Source organism: Phoenix dactylifera, chromosome 7 (assembly GCF_051530095.1).
Source record: "Phoenix dactylifera cultivar Ajwa chromosome 7, Ajwa_hap1_PhDact_Kaust_v1.1, whole genome shotgun sequence".
NCBI lineage: Eukaryota > Viridiplantae > Streptophyta > Magnoliopsida > Arecales > Arecaceae > Phoenix > Phoenix dactylifera.
In genome coordinates this window covers 3048596-3073410 of record NC_143196.1, presented here as the reverse complement: position 1 = coordinate 3073410, position 24815 = coordinate 3048596, and the positions used below count along the sequence as shown (strand labels likewise).

The window sequence follows — 24815 nt, the reverse complement described above, 5'->3', positions numbered from 1 at the left end:
GCTGTGGTATGTTAGTTAACATACTCCTCTGCCACGGAGACCGAATAAAGATTTTCCTGCTTCCTAATGAAGGATTTAAGCTAAAGGGGACTGGATAGATAAAATACCGATCGGGAACAAGTGAAGGGAGATCGATGATCGGGAAGATCCATCGATCTCCCTTCACTTGTTCCCGATCGGTATTTTATCTATCCAGTCCCCTTTAGCTTAAATCCTTCATTACGAAGAAACTGCCAAGATTAGTGTCTTTACAAAACACTTACCCAGCAAAACAACAACCTATGTTTAGCATCCCCCATGAGATAATCAACCATAGCATCAACATTTTTTCTACAGAAATTTTTAAGCCCATCAATGATAGAACCACAGCAGAAAATTCAGCGAAACCAAAAATGTAGTAGTAGGCCACCAACTGCATAATAACTTAGCTTTAAGATGCTTTCACAATGAAGAAAAAACACAAAGAAGGAAAAAGAAGTAAAAGAACAAAAAAGTGAACCATAAAAAATTTTGAAGACATACCTCATTTTTGATGACCAGATCCCTATATCAAATTTCTCGAAGCAGAAGTTCAGAAAATCGTCACAGAATGGCCTTTTAAAGACTGAAATGCAATACAAAAGTGTAAATTAGCACCTAAATTTTTAAAAGAATGGCAGCTTGTAATTTAACATAAGATGTTAAATATCGCTGTCAATGTTCACCTGCTTGTTTGTCAATCCGTTTATCTGCATTAAGGGTTTTCCGATAATCAAGGACAGCATCAGCCAGCACTCCATTAAGATCCAGAACAAGCAACTTTTTTTTAGTGCAACTAATTAATGATCTTCCTGGTGAAACATGCAGCGCATCCAGTTTCTTATCCTAGTTCTTAGTCAAATCTACGGAGATACAATGCTCCATAGCATGGTTCACTGATAAAGAAGGCACTTCTCTCCCATCCTGATAATGAGTTACGTCTCTGTGATTGCACAAAGGCATTACATTTGAAACATAATCTTTACGATCTGCAGGTTTCGCATTCTCTGACGCATTGGTATTACTCTTTCCCACAACTTCTATTTGTGCAATGTCTGATTTAGATGAACGCAAAGCAGAATATTTTTCTCGATCAAGTCCAGTTCTATACTGAGACAAGGAAAAAACCTTCTGTTTCCCCCTTTCTGCTTTTCTTCTTTTATTGGACTGAGTATTTTTCACAGTACCCAAGTTTGAACTAATTTCAGTATGCATTTTGCTTTTAGTCAAATCAACATGAGCATCTATGATCAAAGCACTATTTCCCTTCTCCTCTGATGACCCCTTAGTGTCGCCAATTGCTGTTCTGATACTAAAATTCTTCAACCTATGGCCCTTCCCTACAATCCCTGGTAAAAATGACCTCTTAGCAGAGGTGCCACTTTGAGCAGCTAAGCATGAGGAGCATACCATAGAACCACTGTCAGAAGGCCTTCTCTTGCCTCTTTTTCCATGCCTCCTACGTTTCCTTGAATTAGCAGGCTTTGACTCACTCAAGTTGGACTTCTTTAGTGTATCAGAATCAGTACTTTTCAAATTGGTGGATTTCACATCATTTTTCTCATCTGATATTTTTCCCCTATTCCTCTCTTCCATGGCCTCGACCCTATTTGCAACTGGCAAGCTATGCTTTTCCGTTCTCCTCTTCCGCTTCTCTCGTCCTAACTGAGTTCCTAAACACCATAAAACTAATAAGCTTTCTTAACGCATAATAAAAGAAATACACAAAGGCATTAAGATCTATTGATATTGAGCTTGAACAAGAAATGAGATAATAAAAGAGAAGAAGACAAGCTTCCCTAGACTGGAAACTATGGCTATCAAAGATACATTATTCAAATAAAAAAGCTCTGGTGTGTAAATTTATGGAGGCATGCTCACATGACTGTAAATCTCACATGTTTTTACTGCAATAAACAGACTCGGGAATGTCAGGTCAGGATGCATTTCTTTCAAATCCTTATGATTTCTACGGATATGTTTTCATGGACCAATAACTCTCTTTCCCAATAACCATGTGAAGAAAGTACTTTGAGGTAAACCAAAAGGTAAGCGCCAAGAACTATTAGGTCACATATCATAAATTTAAACCTTAATATCAGAAAGCAAGCTAAAACCCTAATTTCCTGCTTTCCAATATCAAACCGAAACATATACTCCAAGAAAAATTAGGGAAGAAAAGCCAACTTCCTATCTTCTTCGCTTATATCAAAGATATATGAGACCTAGAACATCCATCTCAACTTCATTTTACTAGGCAAAAACTGCATGAAGAACACATAAACTAAGGGGAAAAATTCAACCTAGCAGATAGTCTACTCAAATTAAAACAGACAGGAAATCAAGGAGATCCTTTCAATTTCATTTTTCTTTACAAAATCAGATCCATTGCACAAGTATTTGGAACAAATTAGTAAACAGAGGATTAGTCTCAAATTAGAAGCGAAAAGCCAAAAAACAGAAGATAGAAAAACCACTGTTAATCAGCATCATTGCTTCAGCAAATAATACCAAAGTGTGTGTGAGAAATCTTAAAAAGAAAGGGAAAACCAGAATACATGATCGAATTACAAGTAATGAGAGAATCCGCCATCCGACAATCGCCACGAATCGGCGGCGATCATTCGGACATTGGAGCACGAGAGTCACACCTGAGCTCGGGATTTTCCGGTTCCCCATCGCGGCTCCCTCCCTCTCTCTCTCTCTCTCTCTCTCTTTCTCTCGATCCAAATCGAAATCAAAGGGGAACAGTAGGTCGCGTGGGCCGAATCCCTAATTCGCCACAAAGGCGACTCTGCTTGTGCCCGCTGTGGTATGTTAGTTAACATACTCCTCTGCCACGGAGACCGAATAAAGATTTTCCTGCTTCCTAATGAAGGATTTAAGCTAAAGGGGACTGGATAGATAAAATACCGATCGGGAACAAGTGAAGGGAGATCGATGATCGGGAAGATCCATCGATCTCCCTTCACTTGTTCCCGATCGGTATTTTATCTATCCAGTCCCCTTTAGCTTAAATCCTTCATTACGAAGAAACTGCCAAGATTAGTGTCTTTACAAAACACTTACCCAGCAAAACAACAACCTATGTTTAGCATCCCCCATGAGATAATCAACCATAGCATCAACATTTTTTCTGCAGAAATTTTTAAGCCCATCAATGATAGAACCACAGCAGAAAATTCAGCGGAACCAAAAATGTAGTAGTAGGCCACCAACTGCATAATAACTTAGTCTAAGATGCTTTCACAATGAAGAAAAAACACAAAGAAAGAAAAAGAAGTAAAAGAACAAAAAAGTGAACCATAAAAAATTTTGAAGACATACCTCATTTTTGATGACCAGATCCCTATATCAAATTTCTCGAAGCAGAAGTTCAGAAAATCGTCACAGAATGGCCTTTTAAAGGCTGAAATGCAATACAAAAGTGTAAATTAGCACCTAAATTTTTAAAAGAATGGCAGCTTGTAATTTAACATAAGATGTTAAACATCGCTGTCAATGTTCACCTGCTTGTTTGTCAATCCGTTTATCTGCATTAAGGGTTTTCCGATAATCAAGGACAGCATCAGCCAGCACTCCATTAAGATCAAGAACAAGCAACTTTTTTTTAGTGCAACTAATTAATGATCTTCCTGGTGAAACATGCAGCACATCCAGTTTCTTATCCTGGTTCTTAGTCAAATCTACGGAGATACAAGGCTCCATAGCATGGTTCACTGATAAAGAAGGCACTTCTCTCCCATCCTGATAATGAGTTGCGTCCTGTGATTGCACAAAGGCATTACATTTGAAACATAATCTTTACGATCTGCAGGTTTCGCATTCTCTGACGCATTGGTATTACTCTTTTCCACAACTTCTATTTGTGCAATGTCTGATTTAGATGAACGCAAAGCAGAATATTTTTCTCGATCAAGTCCAGTTCTATACTGAGACAAGGAAAAAACCTTCTGTTTCCCCCTTTCTGCTTTTCTTCTTTTATTGGACTGAGTATTTTTCACAGTACCCAAGTTTGAACTAATTTCAGTATGCATTTTGCTTTTAGTCAAATCAACATGAGCATCTATGATCAAAGCACTATTTCCCTTCTCCTCTGATGACCCCTTAGTGTCGCCAATTGCTGTTCTGATACTAAAATTCTTCAACCTATGGCCCTTCCCTACAATCCCTGGTAAAAATGACCTCTTAGCAGAGGTGCCACTTTGAGCAGCTAAGCATGAGGAGCATACCATAGAACCACTGTCAAAAGGCCTTCTCTTGCCTCTTTTTCCATGCCTCCTACGTTTCCTTGAATTAGCAGGCTTTGACTCACTCAAGTTGGACTTCTTTAGTGTATCAGAATCAGTACTTTTCAAATTGGTGGATTTCACATCATTTTTCTCATCTGATATTTTTCCCCTATTCCTCTCTTCCATGGCCTCGACCCTATTTGCAACTGGCAAGCTATGCTTTTCCGTTCTCCTCTTCCGCTTCTCTCGTCCTAACTGAGTTCCTAAACACCATAAAACTAATAAGCTTTCTTAACGCATAATAAAAGAAATACACAAAGGCATTAAGATCTATTGATATTGAGCTTGAACAAGAAATGAGATAATAAAAGAGAAGAAGACAAGCTTTCCTAGACTGGAAACTATGGCTATCAAAGATACATTATTCAAATAAAAAAGCTCTGGTGTGTAAATTTATGCAGGCATACTCACATGACTGTAAATCTCACATGTTTTTACTGCAATAAACAGACTCGGGAATGTCAGGTCAGGATGCATTTCTTTCAAATCCTTATGATTTCTACGGATATGTTTTCATGGACCAATAACTCTCTTTCCCAATAACCATGTGAAGAAAGTACTTTGGGGTAAACCAAAAGGTAAGCGCCAAGAACTATTAGGTCACATATCATAAATTTAAACCTTAATATCAGAAAGCAAGCTAAAACCCTAATTTCCTGCTTTCCAATATCAAACCGAAACATATACTCCAAGAAAAATTAGGGAAGAAAAGCCAACTTCCTATCTTCTTCGCTTATATCAAAGATATATGAGACCTAGAACATCCATCTCAACTTCATTTTACTAGGCAAAAACTGCATGAAGAACACATAAACTAAGGGGAAAAATTCAACCTAGCAGATAGTCTACTCAAATTAAAACAGACAGGAAATCAAGGAGATCCTTTCAATTTCATTTTTCTTTACAAAATCAGATCCATTGCACAAGTATTTGGAACAAATTAGTAAACAGAGGATTAGTCTCAAATTAGAAGCGAAAAGCCAAAAAACAGAAGATAGAAAAATCACCGTCAATCAGCATCATTGCTTCAGCAAATAATACCAAAGTGTGTGTGAGAAATCCTAAAAAGAAAGGGAAAACCAGAATACATGATCGAATTACAAGTAATGAGAGAATCCGCCATCCGACAATCGCCACGAATCGGCGGCGATCATTCAGACATTGGAGCACAAGAGTCACACCTGAGCTCGGGATTTTTCGGTTCCCCATCGCGGCTCCCTCTCTCTCTCTCTCTCTCTCTCTTTCTCTCGATCCAAATCGAAATCGAAGGGGAACAGTAGGTCGCGTGGGCCGAATCCCTAATTTGCCACAAAGGCGACTCTGCTTGTGCCCGCTGTGGTATGTTAGTTAACATACTCCTCTGCCACGGAGACCGAATAAAGAATTTCCTGCTTCCTAATGAAGGATTTAAGCTAAAGGGGACTGGATAGATAAAATACCGATCGGGAACAAGTGAAGGGAGATCGATGATCGGGAAGATCCATCGATCTCCCTTCACTTGTTCCCGATCGGTATTTTATCTATCCAGTCCCCTTTAGCTTAAATCCTTCATTACGAAGAAACTGCCAAGATTAGTGTCTTTACAAAACACTTACCCAGCAAAACAACAACCTATGTTTAGCATCCCCCTTGAGATAATCAACCATAGCATCAACATTTTTTCTACAGAAATTTTTAAGCCCATCAATGATAGAACCACAGCAGAAAATTCAGCGAAACCAAAAATGTAGTAGTAGGCCACCAACTGCATAATAACTTAGCTTTAAGATGCTTTCACAATGAAGAAAAAACACAAAGAAGGAAAAAGAAGTAAAAGAACAAAAAAGTGAACCATAAAAAATTTTGAAGACATACCTCATTTTTGATGACCAGATCCCTATATCAAATTTCTCGAAGCAGAAGTTCAGAAAATCGTCACAGAATGGCCTTTTAAAGACTGTAATGCAATACAAAAGTGTAAATTAGCACCTAAATTTTTAAAAGAATGGCAGCTTGTAATTTAACATAAGATGTTAAATATCGCTGTCAATGTTCACCTGCTTGTTTGTCAATCCGTTTATCTGCATTAAGGGTTTTCCGATAATCAAGGACAGCATCAGCCAGCACTCCATTAAGATCAAGAACAAGCAACTTTTTTTTAGTGCAACTAATTAATGATCTTCCTGGTGAAACATGCAGCGCATCCAGTTTCTTATCCTAGTTCTTAGTCAAATCTACGGAGATACAATGCTCCATAGCATGGTTCACTGATAAAGAAGGCACTTCTCTCCCATCCTGATAATGAATTGCGTCTCTGTGATTGCACAAAGGCATTACATTTGAAACATAATATTTACGATCTGCAGGTTTCGCATTGGTATTACTCTTTTCCACAACTTCTATTTGTGCAATGTCTGATTTAGATGAACGCAAAGCAGAATATTTTTCTCGATCAAGTCCAGTTCTATACTGAGACAAGGAAAAAACCTTCTGTTTCCCCCTTTCTGCTTTTCTTCTTTTATTGGACTGAGTATTTTTCACAGTACCCAAGTTTGAACTAATTTCAGTATGCATTTTGCTTTTAGTCAAATCAACATGAGCATCTATGATCAAAGCACTATTTCCCTTCTCCTCTGATGACCCCTTAGTGTCGCCAATTGCTGTTCTGATACTAAAATTCTTCAACCTATGGCCCTTCCCTACAATCCCTGGTAAAAATGACCTCTTAGCAGAGGTGCCACTTTGAGCAGCTAAGCATGAGGAGCATACCATAGAACCACTGTCAAAAGGCCTTCTCTTGCCTCTTTTTCCATGCCTCCTACGTTTCCTTGAATTAGCAGGCTTTGACTCACTCAAGTTGGACTTCTTTAGTGTATCAGAATCAGTACTTTTCAAATTGGTGGATTTCACATCATTTTTCTCATCTGATATTTTTCCCCTATTCCTCTCTTCCATGGCCTCGACCCTATTTGCAACTGGCAAGCTATGCTTTTCCGTTCTCCTCTTCCGCTTCTCTCGTCCTAACTGAGTTCCTAAACACCATAAAACTAATAAGCTTTCTTAACGCATAATAAAAGAAATACACAAAGGCATTAAGATCTATTGATATTGAGCTTGAACAAGAAATGAGATAATAAAAGAGAAGAAGACAAGCTTCCCTAGACTGGAAACTATGGCTATCAAAGATACATTATTCAAATAAAAAAGCTCTGGTGTGTAAATTTATGCAGGCATCCTCACATGACTGTAAATCTCACATGTTTTTACTGCAATAAACAGACTCGGGAATGTCAGGTCAGGATGCATTTCTTTCAAATCCTTATGATTTCTACGGATATGTTTTCATGGACCAATAACTCTCTTTCCCAATAACCATGTGAAGAAAGTACTTTGAGGTAAACCAAAAGGTAAGCGCCAAGAACTATTAGGTCACATATCATAAATTTAAACCTTAATATCAGAAAGCAAGCTAAAACCCTAATTTCCTGCTTTCCAATATCAAACCGAAACATATACTCCAAGAAAAATTAGGGAAGAAAAGCCAACTTCCTATCTTCTTCGCTTATATCAAAGATATATGAGACCTAGAACATCCATCTCAACTTCATTTTACTAGGCAAAAACTGCATGAAGAACACATAAACTAAGGGGAAAAATTCAACCTAGCAGATAGTCTACTCAAATTAAAACAGACAGGAAATCAAGGAGATCCTTTCAATTTCATTTTTCTTTACAAAATCAGATCCATTGCACAAGTATTTGGAACAAATTAGTAAACAGAGGATTAGTCTCAAATTAGAAGCGAAAAGCCAAAAAACAGAAGATAGAAAAACCACCGTTAATCAGCATCATTGCTTCAGCAAATAATACCAAAGTGTGTGTGAGAAATCTTAAAAAGAAAGGGAAAACCAGAATACATGATCGAATTACAAGTAATGAGAGAATCCGCCATCCGACAATCGCCACGAATCGGCGGCGATCATTCGGACATTGGAGCACGAGAGTCACACCTGAGCTCGGGATTTTCCGGTTCCCCATCGCGGCTCCCTCTCACTCTCTCTCTCTCTCTCTCTCTTTCTCTCGATCCAAATCGAAATCGAAGGGGAACAGTAGGTCGCGTGGGCCGAATCCCTAATTCGCCACAAAGGCGACTCTGCTTGTGCCCGCTGTGGTATGTTAGTTAACATACTCCTCTGCCACGGAGACCGAATAAAGATTTCCCTGCTTCCTAATGAAGGATTTAAGCTAAAGGGGACTGGATAGATAAAACACCGATCGGGAACAAGTGAAGGGAGATCGATGATCGGGCTGCTTCCATCGATCTCCCTTCACTTGTTCCCGATCGGTATTTTATCTATCCAGTCCCCTTTAGCTTAAATCCTTCATTAGGAAGCAGGGAAATCTTTTTTCGGTCTCCGTGGCGGAGGAGTATGTTAACTAACATACCACAGCGGGCACAAGCAGAGTCGCCTTTGTGGCGAATTAGGGATTCGGCCCACGCGACCTACTGTTCCCCTTCGATTTCGATTTGGATCGAGAGAAAGAGAGAGAGAGAGAGAGGGAGCCGCGATGGGGAACCGGAAAATCCCGAGCTCAGGTGTGACTCTCGTGCTCCAATGTCCGAATGATCGCCGCCGATTCGTGACGATTGTCGGATGGCGGATTCTCTCATTACTTGTAATTCGATCATGTATTCTGGTTTTTCCTTTCTTTTTAAGTTTTCTCACACACACTTTGGTATTATTTGCTGAAGCAATGATGCTGATTAACGGTGGTTTTTCTATCTTCTGTTTTTTGGCTTTTCGCTTCTAATTTGAGACTAATCCTCTGTTTACTAATTTGTTCCAAATACTTGTGCAATGGATCTGATTTTGTAAAGAAAAATGAAATTGAAAGGATCTCCTTGATTTCCTGTCTGTTTTAATTTGAGTAGACTATCTGCTAGGTTGAATTTTTCCCCTTAGTTTATGTGTTCTTCATGCAGTTTTTGCCTAGTAAAATGAAGTTGAGATGGATGTTCTAGGTCTCATATATCTTTGATATAAGCGAAGAAGATAGGAAGTTGGCTTTTCTTCCCTAATTTTTCTTGGAGTATATGTTTCGGTTTGATATTGGAAAGCAGGAAATTAGGGTTTTAGCTTGCTTTCTGATATTAAGGTTTAAATTTATGATATGTGACCTAATAGTTCTTGGCGCTTACCTTTTGGTTTACCTCAAAGTACTTTCTTCACATGGTTATTGGGAAAGAGAGTTATTGGTCCATGAAAACATATCCGTAGAAATCATAAGGATTTGAAAGAAATGCATCCTGACCTGACATTCCCGAGTCTGTTTATTGCAGTAAAAACATGTGAGATTTACAGTCATGTGAGTATGCCTGCATAAATTTACACACCAGAGCTTTTTTATTTGAATAATGTATCTTTGATAGCCATAGTTTCCAGTCTAGGGAAGCTTGTCTTCTTCTCTTTTATTATCTCATTTCTTGTTCAAGCTCAATATCAATAGATCTTAATGCCTTTGTGTATTTCTTTTATTATGCGTTAAGAAAGCTTATTAGTTTTATGGTGTTTAGGAACTCAGTTAGGACGAGAGAAGCGGAAGAGGAGAACGGAAAAGCATAGCTTGCCAGTTGCAAATAGGGTCGAGGCCATGGAAGAGAGGAATAGGGGAAAAATATCAGATGAGAAAAATGATGTGAAATCCACCAATTTGAAAAGTACTGATTCTGATACACTAAAGAAGTCCAACTTGAGTGAGTCAAAGCCTGCTAATTCAAGGAAATGTAGGAGGCATGGAAAAAGAGGCAAGAGAAGGCCTTCTGACAGTGGTTCTATGGTATGCTCCTCATGCTTAGCTGCTCAAAGTGGCACCTCTGCTAAGAGGTCATTTTTACCAGGGATTGTAGGGAAGGGCCATAGGTTGAAGAATTTTAGTATCAGAACAGCAATTGGCGACACTAAGGGGTCATCAGAGGAGAAGGGAAATAGTGCTTTGATCATAGATGCTCATGTTGATTTGACTAAAAGCAAAATGCATACTGAAATTAGTTCAAACTTGGGTACTGTGAAAAATACTCAGTCCAATAAAAGAAGAAAAGCAGAAAGGGGGAAACAGAAGGTTTTTTCCTTGTCTCAGTATAGAACTGGACTTGATCGAGAAAAATATTCTGCTTTGCGTTCATCTAAATCAGACATTGCACAAATAGAAGTTGTGGGAAAGAGTAATACCAATGCGTCAGAGAATGCGAAACCTGCAGATCGTAAAGATTATGTTTCAAATGTAATGCCTTTGTGCAATCACAGAGACGCAACTCATTATCAGGATGGGAGAGAAGTGCCTTCTTTATCAATGAACCATGCTATGGAGCATTGTATCTCCGTAGATTTGACTAAGAACCAGGATAAGAAACTGGATGCGCTGCATGTTTCACCAGGAAGATCATTAATTAGTTGCACTAAAAAAAAGTTGCTTGTTCTTGATCTTAATGGAGTGCTGGCTGATGCTGTCCTTGATTATCGAAAAACCCTTAATGCAGATAAACGGATTGACAAACAAGCAGGTGAACATTGACAGCGATGTTTAACATCTTATGTTAAATTACAAGCTGCCATTCTTTTAAAAATTTAGGTGCTAATTTACACTTTTGTATTGCATTTCAGTCTTTAAAAGGCCATTCTGTGACGATTTTCTGAACTTCTGCTTCGAGAAATTTGATATAGGGATCTGGTCATCAAAAATGAGGTATGTCTTCAAAATTTTTTATGGTTCACTTTTTTGTTCTTTTACTTCTTTTTCTTTCTTTGTGTTTTTTCTTCATTGTGAAAGCATCTTAGAGCTAAGTTATTATGCAGTTGGTGGCCTACTACTACATTTTTGGTTCCGCTGAATTTTCTGCTGTGGTTCTATCATTGATGGGCTTAAAAATTTCTGCAGAAAAAATGTTGATGCTATGGTTGATTATCTCATGGGGGATGCTAAACATAGGTTGTTGTTTTGCTGGGTAAGTGTTTTGTAAAGACACTAATCTTGGCAGTTTCTTCGTAATGAAGGATTTAAGCTAAAGGGGACTAGATAGATAAAATACCGATCGGGAACAAGTGAAGGGAGATCGATGGATCTTCCCGATCATCGATCTCCCTTCACTTGTTCCCGATCGGTATTTTATCTATCCAGTCCCCTTTAGCTTAAATCCTTCATTAGGAAGCAGGAAAATCTTTATTCGGTCTCCGTGGCAGAGGAGTATGTTAACTAACATACCACAGCGGGCACAAGCAGAGTCGCCTTTGTGGCGAATTAGGGATTCGGCCCACGCGACCTACTGTTCCCCTTTGATTTCGATTTGGATCGAGAGAAAGAGAGAGAGAGAGAGAGAGAGAGAGAGAGAGGGAGCCGCGATGGGGAACCGGAAAATCCCGAGCTCAGGTGTGACTCTCGTGCTCTAATGTCCGAATGATCACCGCCGATTCGTGGCGATTGTCGGATGGCGGATTCTCTCATTACTTGTAATTCGATCATGTATTCTGGTTTTCCCTTTCTTTTTAAGATTTCTCACACACACTTTGGTATTATTTGCTGAAGCAATGATGCTGATTAACGGTGGTTTTTCTATCTTCTGTTTTTTGGCTTTTCGCTTCTAATTTGAGACTAATCCTCTGTTTACTAATTTGTTCCAAATACTTGTGCAATGGATCTGATTTTGTAAAGAAAAATGAAATTGAAAGGATCTCCTTGATTTCCTGTCTGTTTTAATTTGAGTAGACTATCTGCTAGGTTGAATTTTTCCCCTTAGTTTATGTGTTCTTCATGCAGTTTTTGCCTAGTAAAATGAAGTTGAGATGGATGTTCTAGGTCTCATATATCTTTGATATAAGCGAAGAAGATAGGAAGTTGGCTTTTCTTCCCTAATTTTTCTTGGAGTATATGTTTCGGTTTGATATTGGAAAGCAGGAAATTAGGGTTTTAGCTTGCTTTCTGATATTAAGGTTTAAATTTATGATATGTGACCTAATAGTTCTTGGCGCTTACCTTTTGGTTTACCTCAAAGTACTTTCTTCACATGGTTATTGGGAAAGAGAGTTATTGGTCCATGAAAACATATCCGTAGAAATCATAAGGATTTGGAAGAAATGCATCCTGACCTGACATTCCCGAGTCTGTTTATTGCAGTAAAAACATGTGAGATTTACAGTCATGTGAGTATGCCTGCATAAATTTACACACCAGAGCTTTTTTATTTGAATAATGTATCTTTGATAGCCATAGTTTCCAGTCTAGGGAAGCTTGTCTTCTTCTCTTTTATTATCTCATTTCTTGTTCAAGCTCAATATCAATAGATCTTAATGCCTTTGTGTATTTCTTTTATTATGCGTTAAGAAAGCTTATTAGTTTTATGGTGTTTAGGAACTCAGTTAGGACGAGAGAAGCGGAAGAGGAGAACGGAAAAGCATAGCTTGCCAGTTGCAAATAGGGTCGAGGCCATGGAAGAGAGGAATAGGGGAAAAATATCAGATGAGAAAAATGATGTGAAATCCACCAATTTGAAAAGAACTGATTCTGATACACTAAAGAAGTCCAACTTGAGTGAGTCAAAGCCTGCTAATTCAAGGAAACGTAGGAGGCATGGAAAAAGAGGCAAGAGAAGGCCTTCTGACAGTGGTTCTATGGTATGCTCCTCATGCTTAGCTGCTCAAAGTGGCACCTCTGCTAAGAGGTCATTTTTACCAGGGATTGTAGGGAAGGGCCATAGGTTGAAGAATTTTAGTATCAGAACAGCAATTGGCGACACTAAGGGGTCATCAGAGGAGAAGGGAAATAGTGCTTTGATCATAGATGCTCATGTTGATTTGACTAAAAGCAAAATGCATACTGAAATTAGTTCAAACTTGGGTACTGTGAAAAATACTCAGTCCAATAAAAGAAGAAAAGCAGAAAGGGGGAAACAGAAGGTTTTTTCCTTGTCTCAGTATAGAACTGGACTTGATCGAGAAAAATATTCTGCTTTGCGTTCATCTAAATCAGACATTGCACAAATAGAAGTTGTGGGAAAGAGTAATACCAATGCGTCAGAGAATGCGAAACCTGCAGATCGTAATGATTATGTTTCAAATGTAATGCCTTTGTGCAATCACAGAGACGCAACTCATTATCAGGATGGGAGAGAAGTGCCTTCTTTATCAGTGAACCATGCTATGGAGCATTGTATCTCCGTAGATTTGACTAAGAACTAGGATAAGAAACTGGATGCGCTGCATGTTTCACCAGGAAGATCATTAATTAGTTGCACTAAAAAAAAGTTGCTTGTTCTTGATCTTAATGGAGTGCTGGCTGATGCTGTCCTTGATTATCGGAAAACCCTTAATGCAGATAAACGGATTGACAAACAAGCAGGTGAACATTGACAGCGATGTTTAACATCTTATGTTAAATTACAAGCTGCCATTCTTTTAAAAATTTAGGTGCTAATTTACACTTTTGTATTGCATTTCAGTCTTTAAAAGGCCATTCTGTGACGATTTTCTGAACTTCTGCTTCGAGAAATTTGATATAGGGATCTGGTCATCAAAAATGAGGTATGTCTTCAAAATTTTTTATGGTTCACTTTTTTGTTCTTTTACTTCTTTTTCCTTCTTTGTGTTTTTTCTTCATTGTGAAAGCATCTTAGAGCTAAGTTATTATGCAGTTGGTGGCCTACTACTACATTTTTGGTTCCGCTGAATTTTCTGCTGTGGTTCTATCATTGATGGGCTTAAAAATTTCTGCAGAAAAAATGTTGATGCTATGGTTGATTATCTCATGGGGGATGCTAAACATAGGTTGTTGTTTTGCTGGGTAAGTGTTTTGTAAAGACACTAATCTTGGCAGTTTCTTCGTAATGAAGGATTTAAGCTAAAGGGGACTGGATAGATAAAATACCGATCGGGAACAAGTGAAGGGAGATCGATGGATCTTCCCGATCATCGATCTCCCTTCACTTGTTCCCGATCGGTATTTTATCTATCCAGTCCCCTTTAGCTTAAATCCTTCATTAGGAAGCAGGAAAATCTTTATTCGGTCTCCGTGGCAGAGGATTATGTTAACTAACATACCACAGCGGGCACAAGCAGAGTCGCCTTTGTGGCGAATTAGGGATTCGGCCCACGCGACCTACTGTTCCCCTTCGATTTCGATTTGGATCGAGAGAAAGAGAGAGAGAGAGAGAGAGGGAGCCGCGATGGGGAACCGGAAAATCCCGAGCTCAGGTGTGACTCTCGTGCTCTAATGTCCGAATGATCGCCGCCGATTCGTGGCGATTGTCGGATGGCGGATTCTCTCATTACTTGTAATTCGATCATGTATTCTGGTTTTCCCTTTCTTTTTAAGATTTCTCACACACACTTTGGTATTATTTGCTGAAGCAATGATGCTGATTAACGGTGGTTTTTCTATCTTCTATTTTTTGGCTTTTCGCTTCTAATTTGAGACTAATCCTCTGTTTACTAATTTGTTCCAAATACTTGTGCAATGGATCTGATTTTGTAAAGAAAAATGAAATTGAAAGGATCTCCTTTCATTCGGACATTGGAGCACGAGAGTCACACCTGAGCTCGGGATTTTCCGGTTCCCCATCGCGACTCCCTCTCTCTCTCTCTCTCTCTCTCTCTCTCTTTCTCTCGATCCAAATCGAAATCGAAGGGGAACAGTAGGTCGCGTGGGCCGAATCCCTAATTCGCCACAAAGGCGACTCTGCTTGTGCCCGCTGTGGTATGTTAGTTAACATACTCCTCTGCCACGGAGACCGAATAAAGATTTCCCTGCTTCCTAATGAAGGATTTAAGCTAAAGGGGACTGGATAGATAAAATACCGATCGGGAACAAGTGAAGGGATCTCCTTTCATTCGGACATTGGAGCACGAGAGTCACACCTGAGCTCGGGATTTTCCGGTTCCCCATCGCGGCTCCCTCTCTCTCTCTCTCTCTCTCTCTCTCTCTCTCTCTCTTTCTCTCGATCCAAATCGAAATCGAAGGGGAACAGTAGGTCGCGTGGGCCGAATCCCTAATTCGCCACAAAGGCGACTCTGCTTGTGCCCGCTGTGGTATGTTAGTTAACATACTCCTCTGCCACGGAGACCGAATAAATATTTCCCTGCTTCCTAATGAAGGATTTAAGCTAAAGGGGACTGGATAGATAAAATACCGATCGGGAACAAGTGAAGGGAGATCGATGGATCTTCTCCTAGCCATTAAATAGAAAACTTCTATTTTTTTGGGGAAGATCTGCCATCCGATTTGTCTTAATGTCATCTTGTCCGTTCGCGAGACGCGTCACGGTCAAACAACGGAGAGATTGGATCATATTGTATTTACGCGATATTTGCCGTCTTGCCATCTGATTCCGTGGATGCGACACCAATCAGACGGTCCCGTTCTTTTGATCATTGATGGCATTCGATGATCAGTATTGGAGAATCATAGCACATGATTTGTACGCTGCAATGAAGCCCGCAGGAAGCTAAACCGTACCCCAACAAATTTCTTCTGCTGCTCTCTCTCTCTCTCTCTCTCTCTCCTGTCGCATGTAACTATAATTAGACTGGTTAATGAGTCGAGCTGTTCGGGCTCGACTCGAGCTCGGCCCGATAAAAGCTCGACTCGAGTTCGGCTCATTAATCAAATGAGTTCGAATCTGAGCCTAAAATGTAGCTTGTTTAAATTTGAGTCGGAGCTCGAGTTTGAGGTTCGTTTAAATTTGAGCAGAAGTTCGAGCTCGAGTTTGAGCAGCTCCCGAGCCCGCTTGGACTCCTGACTTAAAAGCATGATGCAGACCGAATTAGTTCCGTATGGCTTTCGATTTGGTTCTGGCATTGGAATTTTTTTTTTTTAACTCCGCCCCACCCCCCCCCCCCCCCCAGTTGCCATACAGGACCGGTGCTGATAGGAAACTTCGGGCGCTCCCTCCCCCCCTCTTCCCTCAAGCAAAAGATCTGCAGCTGAATGAACGACCTCTGTTCCCATATCTGACTGTAATCATCACCAGGCCTACGTGCGATGTCGTATCTCCGTCGCCACTGTAGATCCACTTCCATGTACCGCATCCTGAGATAGCGAAATCATGCAGGACTCAGCCTGGCTATGGTAGTCATGGAGAAAAGTGGATCGCCCAGCACATATGGTTAAAGCACCCAAGTCCAACGGCGAGCATGATCTTAGTAAACATGGTCTCGACAGACATAGTCTCAACAAGCATGATCTCGGTAAGCATGATCTCAGCTGAGCAAAGCTTGATTGACCTCGAGGTTAAGGAAGACCTAGACAGAAGCTGAGACCGACCCCGACTCCACCGACAGTCAAGCCGGTCTCTAAATCGGAGCATCTGCATAAAAAAGGGGTCATCAAATCCTCCATATTCGGGATCAAATCTTGCAATTTCTGCCACAACAGCTGTCAAAATTTGAATCCTTGCAATTTCAACCGATTGCCAGCTAGCCTGAAATTCCGTGCCATCTAAGATAATTTATTTAACCCAAGATTTGCGTAATAACATCCGATTGCGAGTAACCGCTATAACCCCTCCTATAAAGAGGAGGAACTCCGGGGAGAGGGACATCTCCTCCCCTCGACAGAAAAGATCTCCATTAAAATATCTAAAAAATCCTCTCTCACTTAAGCATTGGAGGGCGTTTGCCGGATACCCCAGTCTGGGCTTCTTGCAGGTCTGCTAGAGACAGCCGTCCATCACTGCCTATAGCAAAAGCTCCTCCTTCTGGTTCGCGATCATCCCCAGGTCTGATTTCCAGCAATAACAGGTAGGGTGTAACATTCCCTTCGTAGAGGGTCCCACTCATCTCAGTAGCCAATGGTAGGATGTAACATTTCCTTCGTACTATAGAGCTTCTCGGGCTCGGGCTCGTAATTGAAACGAGCTTTACGAGCTCAAGTCCGAACCTTTACTTTGCCAAGCAAGTCCGAGTTCGAGCCCAATATAAAGCTCGATACCAAGCCCGACCCCGAGCTTCTATGAAACGAACTCCAGGCTCGGGCTCGGCTCGTTAACAGGCCTAACTATAATCCAAGCGGAAAAGCTTGGAATTTTTATTTGAAGAAAGAAAAGTTTAAAAGTTGGTGAAAAAAGGTATAATGTTACCAAATCTTATTTATGTAAAACAGCATATAAATATGTCAAAACGAAATTGATGCAAAATTTTATATATATATATATATATATATATATACACTCTTACCAAATCTTCTGAAGTCCACTCCAATAAAGTGTTCGAGATTAAAAAAATATTATATGTTTGAGAGCTTGATTAGAAATATTCTCTATTTGCACTAAAAAAACTAGGGATACATCTTGAAAGATATGCTTGATCACAAGATTCTTCTCTTGAATAATATTTCTCAATTTTCTCTGGCTCACTTACTAGTAGATGTAAGTTACTATCAATAAACATTGAAAATTGTATAGCAAGAAACATAATATCAAGTCTCAATCTATTTGACTTGAGTTCCAAAGCTAATGCAATACTTGCAAAAATAGATATAATTTGATGAAGTATTTAAGAAGATGTTTTAAAGGATTGAAGGAAACAAAAAAAAGAATATATAATTTATTAAATGTTTAGTTTTATGCAATATGATTTAGCAACTAGCATATTATATTCTATATTATCACACCACAACTGAAGGAGATATTGAGGGAAGAAAATTGAAGAGACATAGTTTAGTGGCAAATATGATAGCAATATTTAATAATTTAGAAAAATTATAGTTTCATCTTCTCAAGTTTGGACATTCTCACACATCTTTTATTTTTAGAAATTTTCAAATGGATTCTTCGAGCCTGCAACCAACTAGCAAACGTTGTTAGCCTGCCAATTCAAATGACCAAATGCCCTCACTTGCTTCACGTAACTTTGAAAGTATACACTGCTACCCTCCAATTGCTATTTCAATGACCAAATGCCCTCACTTGCTTCAAATAACTTTGAAAACACATTCTCCTACCCTCCAATTTCTATTGTTTCATTCCGACCTCTACTTCTTTTCTGACAATTACCTGACCCCTGCTTCCTCTACACTCCTCCTCTACAAACTAAAAAGCTTGATGGCCAGAGGAAGGAGATGGAGGCGATGACACCAGATGAGTTGACGAACAAACACTCAACGGAACCCTTGTCATTGCTAATCGATGCAGAGGATTGATATATGATGACCATTGTTGCCTCAAATTTGATATTTTTTTTTCTTGCTAAAGCGGTCATTTCATACATCACGGGTACAAATACACCCTAAGGAGTCAGAATACAAAATGTCCCGAAGTGCACTGGGCATCGCTCTCTCCCCAGCCCATAGGGTGCCTCCTGAGTGGCTCGCTACATACGCAGCCACCCAGTCGGCCGCCCCATTGGCCTCACGATATACATGCCTGGCCTGAAATGTAACCCCCTCTCCCACCATCGTCCAAATGTCGCGAAGCAAGAGATGAACACATCCATGACTACCCGGGCCCCTACGGATCCAACTAATCACCGTGGTTGAATCACCCTCCAGAAAAACCAAGCTCGCTCGGAGTACCCGCCACGCATAAGACAGGCCTATCCATGCCGCTCGCAGCTCTGCCCCTGGAACAGAGATATCAAAAATCTGATGGCCCCCTGCTGCCACCACATCAAAACTCGGGCCCCTAACAATAAATCCGGCCCCTCCCCTCCTGCCGCCATCCATGACAGAGCCATCAAAATTGACCTTGAGAAAACTCGGGGGTGGAGGCTCCCAGGTAAAGAATACCCTGTGTGGAGCTGCCGAAGCAATATAAGAACCCCAGATGTCCCGAGCTATCAAAGGTCGATGAGCTGGCTCTACCTGAACAATCTCTGTAGCCTAAGCGCTGGCCCGCTCCATCACAAAATGTAGGGATAGCCGACGCTCACTAAACACTCGAGCGTTCCTGACCAGCCATATCTGGTACGCTGTACAAGACGCCCTGATAGCTAAACCCCGCATCTGAGGTACACTAGCCCACAATCGAACCTCCTCCAGGAAGAGATCTCTCCCACTCCAGGTGTCCCCCAGGATCCCAGTCAGACTCCAAACACCTCTTGCCCATACGCAGTGGAATAGAACATGATCCACCGACTCCTCCACCCCACAGTCCGGACATGAGGGGGAAAGGCTCATACCTCGTCTACACAGCACTGAGCATGTCAGCAACCGCTCCCAGGCCACCTTCCACAGGAAGAGAGCAACCCTCTGGTGTAGCCCAAACCTCCACACCCAGCCACAATCTATGCCCGGCTGTGAGCCTGGCTGAAGGAGCCGGGCAACCTCTCCGATCCCAACGCTCGCTCGAGAGGTAGTGTTCCAGACCCTGACATCTGAACCTGCTGATCTCGGAAGGAAAATTGTCCGAACCAGCTCTACTAGGTGCTCTCCAAACAGCTGGCCCAGCCTGTCACCATCCCACTCTGCCACTCCCGGCCGGAGAAGATCGGAAACTCGGAGTCCCTCCCCCACCTCAATGCTGATAGTCGTCGGCCATAGTCTCAAAGGAACTGCATCTACCCATGGGTCCTCCATCACATCAACACTCCGTCCGTCGCCGATCAACCACCTCGAATGTGCCAGGGCCATAGGCACATACCTTCCAATCTCTCGCCACATAAAGATCTCCTCCGCCGGCCTATCGCCTGGCCCTCGAGACCCGCTCGACCATACTTGGCTATCATAACCTGGCTCCAGTGACCGTGCGGCTCCAGGACAAGCTGTACCGCCCTCCGTGCCAAGAGAGCCTCGCGTCGCACCAAGAGTGACTGCACCCCCAGCCCCCCCTCCCTCAATGGTAAACACACTCTCTCTCAAGCCACCAGATGTATTCCATGGCCCCCCCGGTAGGAGCCCCAAAGAAAGCTCCGCATAAGCCGCTCAATCCCCACCAGCACCGTCTTCGGCACCATTGTATGAGCCATCAAGTAAATAGGCATGGAACATAGAACTGACCTGATCAACGTCAATCTCCCCATCATAGAAAGAGATGAGGCCCTCCATCCCTCTAATCTGCTCCCCACCCTCTCCAATAAGGTGGAGCACTCTGCCACCCGTAACCTCCTCTCTATGATGGGAACCCCAAGATACACCAGGGCCCCAGTCTGCTCCTGTATCCCCAGAGTCGCCCTGATCTCCCGGCGCACCCTCCCCTCCGTGCTAGGGCTGAAAAAGATAGCGGGCTTTTGTAGGTTAACCCTCTGCCCGAACATCACACAATACTCTGTCAGCACGCCCTGGAGGGCTCTGGCATCCGACACCCTCGCCCTGGCAAGTAGGAGGCAGTCATCTGCAAATAACAAGTGAGAAAGAGGTTGGGCACCCGAGGCTGGGCAGTAGGGTGCCAGCTTCCGGTTCCCACAAGCAGCATGCATAGCCCGGAAAAGAACATCCGAACAAATAATAAACAGAAATGGGGACAAAGGACATCCCTGGCGAAGTCCCATAGTAGCACGGAAGAAGGACGATGGTGTGCCGTTGACCAGAATGGAGAAGTTAGGCCCTTGCACACATCCTAGAATCCAGTCAATCCAAACCTGGTGGAATCCAAAGCTCTCTAGTGCCCGCCGTAGGAAGTCCCACCGGATCCGGTCATAGGCTCGCTCCATGTCTAATTTCACTGCCATCAAACATCGCCTCATCGAGGCTCGCTGCAGATCCCCCATCATCTCCTGGGCCAGTAAAATATTGTCTGAGATATTCCTCCCCCCCACAAAGGCTCCCAGCTCCTGACTAATGATCCGTGGCATCAGGCTCTTCATCCTCCCCACCATGATCCTCGCCACCACCTTATACAAGGTGGTACACAAACTAATGAATCTATAGTGACTCGGTTCCGAAGCATCCACACGCTTCGGTATCAATGTGATAAAGGTGGCCTTCCAATCATCTGTCATCCCTACATGGCTAAAGTAAAATTGTACTGCCTCCACCACTGCCCTCCGAATAATACACCAATATCTACGAAAGAAAAATGGTGGGAAGCCATCCGGTCTAGGGGCCTTGTCCTCTGCCAGACCCCAAACTGCCTCCTGCACCTCCATCTCTGACACTGGCCGAATCAAGGCTGTATTCTCTGACTCATCCACTCTGATCTCCGACCGGGGGAGTAGGCTCGTCTCCAATATCCCCCCATCCTTAGTCCATCTAGACCTGAAAAAGTCGACTAATACCCGTCTAACTGCCGAACCCTCCACCACGCGGTGGCCCACCCCAACCCTCAAGGAGCAGATCATATTCCTTTGCCTTCTAATAACTGTCGATCGGTGAAAAAAACTAGTATTCCGGTCACCATCCTTGACCTACTGAATTCTGGACTTTTGTCTCCAAAAGATCTCCTACTGGCGCATCAAGGAATGGTGGGAGGCTAGTGATCGCCGCAGATCCACCATATCGGCCTCCGTAAGCTCCTCTCCTCGATCCTCCCGCCCCTGGGCGTCCAATATCGCTGCCTCCACCTCCTCCAACCTCCTAAAGACATTGCCGACGGTCTTCCGGTTCCAACGCCGAAGACGGCATTTGGTGAGCTCCAGCCTACGTGACACCCTCTGCATAGCATCACCTCGTACTGGCACACTCCACGCCTCCCTGACTACATCCCATGACTGGGGATATGACAACCACAGCTTCTCAAAGCGGAAGGGGCTATGATGCACCGATCCTGCCTCTGTAGAGGGCAATGGTTAGAAGCAATCCGAGCTAGATGACTAACCTGGTAGGCTGGAAAACACTAGATCCAGTCTGGGGATACAATGGCCATGTCAATCCGCTCCCACACTCTAGCCTGCCCAGATTGATTATTACACCAGATGAAACGAGGTCCAGAAAAGTCGAGGTCCACCAGTCCATTTCTCCCCACAAACTCACGAAACTCCCTCCTATCCACCGAATCAGAGTATTGTCTACCTCCTCTCTTCTCCTCTGAGCTTAAGATGCAGTTAAAGTCCCCTACTACCATTGTCGGTACCCCCTGGGTCAACAAACTAGTTAATTCTCCCCAAAGAGTTCTCCTGACCCTGTAGTCGGTGCTAGCATAAACCCCGCACAACACCCACGGGAGTTCATTTGGTTCTAAAATGACCATTACCACTTGCTGAGAGCAATGACAAAATACATCCACCATTATCAGGATGCCTCCAGATAAACCCCGGGACTCCACTGCAAAGGATTCCCAATCTCGTGCCAATCGCCGCTGAACTCGACGTAATCCGTTATCGGATACCCGTGTTTTGCAAAGGAAGCAAATTTCAGGATTATGAAGCTGTACTAACCTCTTGAATGAGGAGGAAAAGGAAGGTTTGGCCGCCCCCCTACAGTTCCAAGCTAGCACCTTCATAAGAACTAATTGACTTCCCCTGCACCAGGAGCCTGCTTGCCTTCCTGGATTGAGGCTCTCAGCAAATCTACAACCCTCCCATGCTCCAAAATCGGAGACCCCTGTCTTGAGCCCCCGGACATGCCCCTTGTCACAACTGCCCCTACTAGCAAATTGTAGCTAGTCTCTGTAGTCGGACTGCCCAGCTCCTCCGAAGCACTTCTCCCAGTTTGACACGGCACAGTGGTCGACAGAGCGTGGGAAGCACTCACCGCATGCTCTGCAGGGGGCCAAGAAACTCCCTTCTCCTTGCCCAGCTCCACCATGAAGGCTTCATCACCCTCTCCTCCTTCGGCTCGAGCCGGTCCACTGACGTCATCTGCAGCCACCGGCGTCATCATCCCCCCCGGTTCAACCATACCGTCTGGCTCGATGTGGAACCTCCGACATCCGGGGAGGGGGAAAGGAGCAACGCCCTGGCAGAACACAGCCCATCGTCTTCAGGCTCCGCCGTCGACTTCACCCCACCCATCGGCTCCATCCCGCCCGACGCAGCACCACCCTCAACCGGAGGAGCAATCGGCCGCTGCGCCGTTGGAGACTCCTCGACCCCCCTGACGGGAGCTCCGGTCGGCTTCAGTCGAATAGGAGCCCTCGCCGGAGGTAGGGAGGCACTCCAGAAGTGTCTCCTCCCAGCCTCCCTCCGGCGACCCTCCAGACCGTCGAAGGAGAAGGAGGAAGTAGTTCGGGACAGGCACTGGGCCGGCCCCGCCCCCAGCGCTGGACTGGGCTTGGATGGGCTCCTAGCCCGCTTCATTGGGCTTGGGCCCTGACCCCTGGCCGACCCATGGTCCGCCTGCTGGGCCGACTCATCCGGGCCCGACTTCAGGCCCATCTCCCCAGCTGAGTCCGGGCCAACCCAGTCAACCCAGGCAGCACACCGAGTTGGGTGAACTCACTGTTCATGGCCACCGAGCCGCTCACCTCTCCCGTCGCCGGCGACCTCCGTCTAGCCATCTTGGTTGGCTTTTGCCACCCCTCAGTGTCAACAGGCAACTCGGGAGAGCTCGCCGCCACACATGGAGAGCTCGGCCCCGGCTCCGATGACTAGTGAACCGGTGGTGCTTCACCTCTAGACTCAGTCGTCTTCTTCACCGGTTTGGTCCCCCTAGGCTGCCAGATCCTGGAAGTAGACAGCCACAGCCCAAAGGGGAGCTGATTCCCCTCTGATAGACCCATCTTCACCGCCTCCTCCCCATCCCTCGACTTCGATGACGAAGCCTGCTGAGCACCATGGTCGCCCACTGCTGCAGGCATCACCGGCGCTGGGGGAAAGGGACAGGCGTCCTCTTCATGACCAAGATGGCCACATTTGTAGCAGAACCCCGGGAGGTTTTCAAAGCGGAAAATCTGCCAGTGCAAATCGGAACCTACCTGGATGAAGGTTCCCGGTCGGATCGGCTCCCGCGCATCCAGTTCCACCTTAACTCGTGCGAAGCCCAGTTTCTGGCCGAGATCTGTAGTTTTGTCCAGTGCCAGGGGACGGCCGGCCTTCGCTGCAATGTTCCAGATCATGCCTTTCGTCCAATATTCCATTGGCAAGTTGGAAAGCCTAAGCCATACGATGAGCCGGCTGAGCTGCCTGTTATCTGGAACAAAGTTCGGTCACCACCTCTCCATGGCAAGAAGTTGGCCGGCAACTAACCACGGTCCGGCCTCTATGGCGGCTTCCCGGTCATTCTTCGTCCGAAAGCGGAAAGCAAAAGTATCATTTGACATCAGGAATTCCTCGACATCATAGTCGAGCTTCACCACCGTCCGCATCTCCCGGCGAATCCACTCCCCTGGCACCCGGCGGCCCGCACTCCGCACGATCACCGCGGTATCCCTCCATGCCGCTCTAGCCCGCTCCCCCTCCTTCGGCGATATCTCCACCACGTCCGTGAAATGCAGTTTTAGGGCTTCCAGATCCATTTCCGAAATTTGGTGATTCGTCTAGAGCGGCGGCCTCGTCGTCCCCTTCGTGCCCTTCGTCACATCCGCCCACGACCGAGCTGGCGGTTGAGGTCTTGCCGGCTTCTCGCCCTGGCCCACCGCCTCTGTCTTCCCCGAGTCAACCAGATCGGGTGGCGCCATTCGTGTAGCCTAGGTGTTCGCCCCACTGGGAACACGAAGTTTGATGCCGGATC

The 24815-nt window shown here is 43.8% G+C and overlaps 2 protein-coding genes and 4 long non-coding RNA genes across 6 annotated transcripts; 2 read left to right on the top strand and 4 right to left on the bottom strand.

Moving 5' to 3' along the window:
- Window positions 1–235: 235 nt before the first annotated feature.
- On the bottom strand, window positions 236–3438 carry LOC149753104 (uncharacterized). The gene is made up of 4 exons (XR_016395862.1): window positions 3346–3438; window positions 705–1691; window positions 523–604; window positions 236–330 (listed from the first exon to the last, which is right to left on the bottom strand). It is a non-coding gene; the product is annotated as an uncharacterized LOC149753104 (long non-coding RNA).
- A 2470-nt stretch (window positions 3439–5908) lies between these two features.
- Window positions 5909–6537, bottom strand: LOC149753103 (uncharacterized). The gene is made up of 3 exons (XR_016395863.1): window positions 6347–6537; window positions 6165–6246; window positions 5909–5972 (listed from the first exon to the last, which is right to left on the bottom strand). It is a non-coding gene; the product is annotated as an uncharacterized LOC149753103 (long non-coding RNA).
- Window positions 6538–10799: 4262 nt separating this feature from the next.
- LOC149753102 (uncharacterized) lies at window positions 10800–11301 on the top strand. Its single transcript, XR_016395861.1, has 3 exons — window positions 10800–10851; window positions 10952–11033; window positions 11226–11301. It is a non-coding gene; the product is annotated as an uncharacterized LOC149753102 (long non-coding RNA).
- Window positions 11302–13502: 2201 nt separating this feature from the next.
- On the top strand, window positions 13503–14147 carry LOC149753101 (uncharacterized). Its single transcript, XR_016395860.1, has 3 exons — window positions 13503–13679; window positions 13780–13861; window positions 14054–14147. It is a non-coding gene; the product is annotated as an uncharacterized LOC149753101 (long non-coding RNA).
- Window positions 14148–19151: 5004 nt separating this feature from the next.
- Window positions 19152–19901, bottom strand: LOC149753100 (uncharacterized). Its single transcript, XM_089924103.1, has one exon. It carries the CDS (start codon window positions 19899–19901, stop codon window positions 19152–19154), a length of 750 nt encoding a protein of 249 aa, XP_089780229.1.
- A 3832-nt stretch (window positions 19902–23733) lies between these two features.
- LOC149753099 (uncharacterized) lies at window positions 23734–24600 on the bottom strand. Its single transcript, XM_089924102.1, has 2 exons — window positions 24332–24600; window positions 23734–24268 (listed from the first exon to the last, which is right to left on the bottom strand). Exons 1-2 carry the CDS (start codon window positions 24598–24600, stop codon window positions 23734–23736), a joined length of 804 nt encoding a protein of 267 aa, XP_089780228.1.
- Window positions 24601–24815: the final 215 nt, after the last annotated feature.